Raw genomic sequence first — 7,756 nt, 5'->3', positions numbered from 1 at the left:
ATGCCGTAGTAAACTGAAGACTGACAAGCCAAACAGGCAAACACCAAGTTGTTCGCCAGCTTAGCCCAGCACTAGGACAAGATAATGTAAGATACTAAGATAGTGCATATGGACTGAACCTAATACAAGGAGCAAAGTTGCACTCTTAGCCCATAGATGAAAGCACGCTTACTTTATCCCCCTAATTGGGCTCTAAAATGAAGGAAGCGAGCCCAAGGCTTGAACAGAGAAGAATTCCTGTCTTTGTTTTCAAATGTTGTCCAGTGCTCTTGTCCATAATCCAATAACCTATTGTACATTTGTACTAGGCTAAGAGTACAGCATTCAGAGTTGAAATCAAATACAGAGTAAGACTTTCAACTGTTTTACTACTCCCTCTGACCCTTAATAAAAGTCTCGTTTCTACCAAAATAATGTGTAGTCTCACTCTTATCTTTCACCCCCCGTTATATGGCATACATATGAAAAGGAGCTGATTCCTAGAGTTAATTCGATTATGATGCCTCCTTCACATAAAGTATGTTGCAACTTCATTTTTGGACTGTTTGGAATAGTGGTTTCATTTTTGGGTAATGGTGTCTCTATCTTTCTCTCATTGAATAAACAAATTGACACTTCCTCCATCTTCTCTACGTGTTTGCAAATCATATTGTGTTTATAATTTTGTGCCACCCTCTATAGTGCACTTGATAAATTGCGGAGGAAGAATTTTCCTTGTATTCTTAGGTGGTTCAAAGAGATTCACTTCATTCCTTATGAATTTATAATCCATTTAGCAAGAGATCAAATTTGGTCAATATCCAAATCTTCGCTCGTGTTCCTTTTCCCCCTTGGTTCAGAACAAAACAAATAAAGTAGCAAGTTTAGTAAGGAAAAACTCAATTAGTATTCTTTGTTTTTTTTTTATGCTTGTGCTAGGCAATGGGTCTCCTTGAACATTTTATTAAAGACTTGCTAATTTAGGCAACCTTTTACTTCGTACAATTTAGGCAATCTATTACTGCACCTAAGAGACAGGTCCTTTTGTACAATTGGTCTCTTTGCTTCACTAAATAAATTGCTTATTTAGGTTACTCACAGGAGTCACAGAGCAATAAAAACAAAAATCTACAAGGTAATTAGCACATTACCACCAACAGTAAAAAATCCTAAATGTTAGCTCATTGTGACCTGAACTACTTAATCCAGTAGGCAAAAGATGTATCTATACCTATGAAATTAAAAAACTACACATCCAAACATTTATAAACAAAAAGAAATACTCAATCAAAACAGGGAAAGATAGTACAGGATACAAGCACTAGGACAAGTTTTGATTAGTGATTTGGAATCAACAGGGTTAGAAGAGCATAAAAGAAAAAAAAAAAAAAAAACTCAGGCAGCAAAGCAATGTAATTCAATAGCTTTGACAATAAAAATTGAAGGCAAATAAATGGTCCAAGTAGGCAGAAATGGTACATAATAAAAGCATAAAAATAGGTTCATTCTGATTTGCTAGTGGGAACAACAGAGCAAGGAGAGAATCATAAGAGTCTTCAGGCATCATACCAATCTACGTGGCCAACTCAAAACAACGAAACAGAAAACCAACATATGAGCCAAATTATTAGTGTTATTACTTCTAGCATTTTGCTAATTAGCGACAGTCTAGTGGTAGAAATGAATGGGTGGTAGCAAACCATCAACTGTTCTACACTACGGTTGCTAATTTCTAAAAGGAGGTCGCTAAATTGCTACACAGTCGTATAATTCATATTATCTAATAATAGATCATGCATAGCATCATTCTAATTTAATTTTCAATTAAATCAATTGTAATTAGTAGAGACTGTTTTCAAACACCCAAGAGTCAAACCATTTTGAAAGAAAAGGATTATGCCAAACATAGTTGAAAGAATAGGCATTATGAGAAAGAGAAAATAAAAATAAAAACGAATGGTGGCAAAATATTGGCATCACACCTTGAACACTCATAAAAGTCAAAAGAAAAATTCCTAGCACAAAAAGTGACAATGGCCTTAAAATGAGAATGATACTAGTACACTTCTTTGGGAGATCATCATCAGAATATTTCCCTTTCTTTCCCCTGTAAATTCTCATATTACTATATTTATATACACACACATATATTTACAACCCCAACCAATAGCATCAACTCCAAAACCCCACAAGAGTGAAATGAATATTTTACTCTCACTATTTCGCTTTTAATTTTTTTTTCCTTTTTCCAAGTTGGCCATAACACTAATAGTATCTCTATCATCACCTTATGCAGCAAGATATTGAATGATTCCTCTTGCTATAGGCATTGTTTCTATTATCTCCTGATCTGCATCTTAAATCAATATTCCTATTCGCATAAAATTGGCTAAAGTAATATCCTCAAGAAGTTCTTAGTAATAAAAAAAGGCAATTGGGTAACAACTGAAATGGGCCAGATCCTAGTGGTGCAACTACTTTAGGCCTATGAAAGGACATGACTCATAAATCTTCTTATCCAATTTGTTGGGGGTGATTTGACACTTAAGAAAAGAGAATACACCAAAATTAGAGGAGACCTTTAAAGTGATATCCTATTCTAAAGGGGCCTTTTTTTTTTCATTTACCCTATTCTAAATTTCTAATGCAAGAGTCAAGGACCACATACCATAATTTTGGGAAAGGGGAATTCTATTGTTAAGACCAACCTACCATTAGAAATAACTCTATATTGAAGGCAAGAACTTCACCTTTCAACTTCAATAAAAAGTTGATTAGTTAGAACTCTAGAGTAAATCAAAACGATAAAAAATAAATTACTTGTGTAAATTTTTTTTATTGGATTCTTGAAATATCAACTATATGAAATTTTACTAATAAAATTACATATATTATTAGACAAAGAAAATGTGTGAATCAAAGTGGAAAAATTAACAAAGAAAAAAAAAAGAAGAGGGTGTAATCGTAAGCTTAGAATTAGGAATGGATATAAAGGGAATCGGGAAAGATACAACTAATAAAAAGGGAAGAATAAGATAATAAGTTGAAAACGAAAACTATATGACCCTCCAAGGAAATCTAAGATTTATGCAAGTTTTTACTTATACTCCAGTGACCCCAACAAAGGAATTTAAGATAGCATGCATCCTTATGTGATAGAACCATGAATAAGTTGGAATTTAAGCCATTTCGATTGGGTTAGGTTGGAGTTAATATGGTTTGAAGTGGAACATATGGTGTGAGTAATTCAGATTGGGTAGTAAATTAAGATCTAATAACTAGATTAGCCAAGTCTAGCTACATACTCATAATGCATGATTTACATCTAAGATTCTTGCTACAATATATGGTTTATGCACTTCATCACCCTCATAAAACAAGTCAACAAAATACTCATGCCAAGGAATCTATATATATATATATATATATATATATATATATATATATATATATATATATATATATATATATATATATAAGCAATAAGTACATTACTTTATTGAATTTTTTTAATGAAAGAAATAATACACAAAACTTTAAATAAAAACAATTTAAGTAAGTTGGACTGAAGGAAGAAAAAAGTAAGTTGGACTGAAGGAAGAAAGAAATTGAGATAGGGTTACATGCTTACAATAACTCACAAAAGTAATCTTATAATTGTAGGCCGGACAGCCAGTCTTACACAAATATTTCTCAAAAGAAAATATACTTATAGGTTCCAAAATCTACCAATATATTCACCATTATAAGCAATTGGGTTTTCTTGAAAAGGCATTAGGGTGAAATAAATAAGTGGCTTTTATGAATGGATGTAGGGTGTTAAATAATATATTTCAGAAAATTACATCTTTTGGTCTTTAAAAGTTGCAATCCATAAGAGGTTTGAAAACAATTTTAGGAATTGAAGTTCATTCTCAGGTTTTTGTCAACTAATGTTGTTAATTTTCGACTTGTACAATTTCCTCTTTTTAGTAATAAAAAATGACTTCAATTTATTGAGCTTAAATGTTCTAAATTTCTAATACCTTTAATTATTGAGTTTTGAAAGGGAGGAAGTGAGGTCTTTATTTTCTTTTCATCTTTCTCTTGTATAAAGGTATTAATCATGTAGTGCCAAGTAGTAGAATTCTATAGGTCAGCAAAAAGGGAGACATGCACAGCCGATTTCACAAGTAGACAACAAGATATGCTCATAAAAATGGCTCAAGATTTAAGCTACCTAGGCTACACAAAATAGCTAGCTAGTTAGTATATGGTTTTGGAAGGTTGTTTCTGAGCAAATAAATCCATATCTCAAATACCAAAGATTTGTGATAACAATAAAAATATTAATATCTGCATGGTTGAGTATTCAGTTTGTTGGCATTTACCTCAGCTTTGGCAATCAGGACAAAATCTTGTTGTTGATTGCAGAAATCACGTACAAGCCAGAGTTAGATGCTGACATGCAAGAAAAAAAAAATTGATCAATATCGTTCAACATGAGAAAGAAACAAACAAAAGAATCAAAGTAAATTGTGTTATTATATTGATTGCCACTCTTCTAGTTTGTACTATCATGAAGTCGTGAAAATCAATATTTATCCAACTATAATGACCCGTTGTTTACAAGGAAGCCAAGTTTGAAGAGTTACACTCACACCAACAATCATAAATTATTACAGTAACATTTACTAACTCAAAGAAATCCATTCATTTGGGAAAAAAAATTGCATGATACAAAATATATTAAAAGTCTAGGGATATAAACCAAATTCAAATTACACCTAAAATTAAAAGTTCTAATACAAAGCAAAAAAAAACCAAGTGACCATAAGCTGAGGCAAATTTAACTTTGCATTCACCTCATAAATTTGTAGTTCGTATTTGTTCATGGAGTGAAAAATCACCTCCAAGAACTTCTTAGTTAAAGCTTTAACCATTCACCTTTGATTTATAGGTTCCTTAATTAATTTCGAACGGTACATAAGAGCCCATTCTACCTCAAAACAAGAGACAAAACAATTTAAGGGCAATTAAGCAATAGTTAAGCTCCGGAGTAGGATCTAACTCGCTCTAATTTCATGAACCCTATATGATCTAACTCTCTCTTTCATTCTAATTCTGGAATGCTCTCCTACTACTAAAAATTGTAGTCCCAAAAATTGCAAAAAGTCTATGTTTATAGCATGCTATTACTATCTACTTTGCGATACAATATCAGAAAACAAAAAATCTACCCCAAGCAAACCACTCCACCAGCAAATCCTACATAGATAGATGCATTACATGCATACATAAAGAATACGAGCAGAATCACAGAGGAAATAAAGATATTTCATAGTATTTTTGTCCTATTATATCTACAAAATAAAGTAAAGTGCGTATTTATTTTAACCTCAGATGAAAATTTGAAGAATATTTTCTTTATCAGGAAGTAGGAAAAACAAAGCCATGAATCCTTTTTTGGTCTATCAAAGTGACCCACCTACACCATAGGTTAGTTCCTCTTAAGCCACATCCCCACCTCAACAAAACTTTAAGACCTTAGTTGCACAGGAACATCTGATGTTTTTCTTTCCTTTTAAATGCAAAGCAACAAATAATTAAAAAACATAAACAGTTTTCCCCTGGGAGTAAAGGTTCTCTGTGGAATTATAAAACTCCATAGAAACCAAGAGATCCCTATCTCCTTTCCCCTTGTTTTGAAAGTGATTCTTTATGTTCTCTTGCCCTGCTTCTCTATGGAATTTCGATCCTGTGGTTTCTAAAGAGACGGGTCACTCATTTTTCTCCACCTTTTCGCTGATAAGCAGATTCGCCAACTGGCTTCTTCTCTCCCCCCCTCACAACTCTTTTTAACCTCCTTATAAGTAGCCTTAATTTGTAACATAATTCTACAAGTGAAAGCGTGAAAGCCACAAGCTCCACTTATTCAAATAACAAATTACAACCTTTCCCATCCCTCCCTAACCTTCAAAGAAACCAAATCAAATCTAGTCCTTCCTCTCTTTTCCTTTCAAATCTCTCAAACTGATATAAATCTATACAATGGCTTCAAGCAGGAATATGAACACACCATGGACAGGAAAACAGAACAAGCAATTCGAGAGGGCTCTTGCGTTGTATGACAAGGATACCAAAGATCGTTGGCAGAATGTTGCTAGGCTTGTGGAAGGGAAATCAGCCGAAGAAGTCAAGAGGCACTATGAGATCCTCCTTGAGGATCTCAACCGAATTGAGGCAGGTCGTGTCCCTATTCCTAACTACAGGCAATCCACCGGTAACTCCATGAACTTCAATGAGGAGCAAAGGTATCTCTCAAGTCTCAAACAACATGTCATTAAAATTAGAATATAGTTTTGATCAACATTGATTCTATGAATAAAATGCATAAGAACTTGAGAGGAAACAAGGATTAAAGTATAACACATTCAAAATAGTTATTTTAATGCATCATGGTCAATGCATATTGAAGTTATTGTAATCAACCTGGCTAAATTTATACTAAAATATGACATAAACCATTAGCATACATTATATATCATGCATGTAATTAGGCCAACGTTAATTTAAGTTGAATATGCCCTGTTGTACGAGTTCAATTTCACAGGGATGAAGGGGACCAGGGATCCAACTTCTAAGTTCAGGAAAGTTGATAGGAAAATCTTGGAAAGTTTGGGAGTTTAGATGGCCCATATAATTTGGCTTGATTATCAATTATAGGTTGTTTACTTTGACAGGAAGAATCTGAATCTAAAAATATTCTTTTCTTACCTGCTTATCCTGTCTCAAGTCCAAGATAAAAGTTCACATGTGATCTCATCCTAAATTGATTCCAGATCCCACCTAGTGGTGGTCTGTGCCCCTTTATTTTTATTTGTAAAAAGGTCTAGAAATTTATATTTAAAAAATAAAAAACAAGTCTCAGCCCTGCTCCCAGGCTCAGCTATTTTTTTTTTTTTTTTTAATTATTGACGAAAATGACCTAAATTATCACTCATGAGCACACAGAGGCAAAGCGAGGTTTGGACAATGAAGATGGCCCATATCAACCTAAAATCCTAAATAACTAGTAATCAAAAAATAAATTCATAATCAAGAGTTGGAAGGGGATGGTCGTGGCATACTTAAATACTTTGGCCCCTTAATAGCCTCACCTTGCATGAGCACAGTTCCTCTGCATTAGCCAGCAGACAAGGAAGAAAAAAGTATATACAAACACATGGTATGGTTTTCTATTTAATTGCTTTACAAGGGAGAAGTTGGTGTTAAAAAGGAAAAGGAAAAACATTAATTACTGCAACAATAGCAAAACCAAAGATAGAATAGAGGCCTGCCATGTAATGCAAAAAACAATGGTGGGTACCAAACACGATTCCACAGCATCAATGATCCAAGTTAACTTTTCAAAGGCCCAAATTAATAGGTTGCATGAAAATATCCATGCAAAGTAGTACCTAAACTGCTGCATATTAAACGGCTCCCTCCCCACAATTCCCCTCAGCATAAAAAAAAAAAAGTCCTATTGTAAATAAAATATAGAAAAAAGTGGAGGAATTTGTTCCTAAGATTAACTTTTTGCTTTTCATACTTTTCCAGGCAGCTAAGGTATCTCAGGTTGCAGTGAAGTTGTAACACCAAGTGCAATAGCTACGATTTTGTCTGGAACAGCCTCTTATGTTCCTTTATCCTTTTCCTGTAATTGCAGTCTAAAAGGGTCTTACTTGACCACGGCTTCTGTAATGCTGTATCAATGTGTATTATAAGTATTTTCGAATGACTTGATTTCATGAAA

The 7,756-nt window shown here is 33.5% G+C and overlaps 1 protein-coding gene across 1 annotated transcript; it reads left to right on the top strand.

The window, feature by feature from the left end:
- Positions 1 to 5,569: 5,569 nt before the first annotated feature.
- Positions 5,570 to 7,756, top strand: LOC110705101 (protein RADIALIS-like 4). The gene is made up of 2 exons (XM_021882934.1): positions 5,570 to 6,272; positions 7,561 to 7,756. Exons 1-2 carry the CDS (start codon positions 6,010 to 6,012, stop codon positions 7,586 to 7,588), a joined length of 291 nt encoding a protein of 96 aa, XP_021738626.1. The 5' UTR covers positions 5,570 to 6,009; the 3' UTR covers positions 7,589 to 7,756.

The sequence above is a fragment of the Chenopodium quinoa genome, unplaced genomic scaffold, assembly GCF_001683475.1.
Source record: "Chenopodium quinoa cultivar QQ74 unplaced genomic scaffold, ASM168347v1, whole genome shotgun sequence".
Taxonomy (NCBI): domain Eukaryota; kingdom Viridiplantae; phylum Streptophyta; class Magnoliopsida; order Caryophyllales; family Amaranthaceae; genus Chenopodium; species Chenopodium quinoa.
This window is presented reverse-complemented; position numbering and strand designations above follow the sequence as displayed.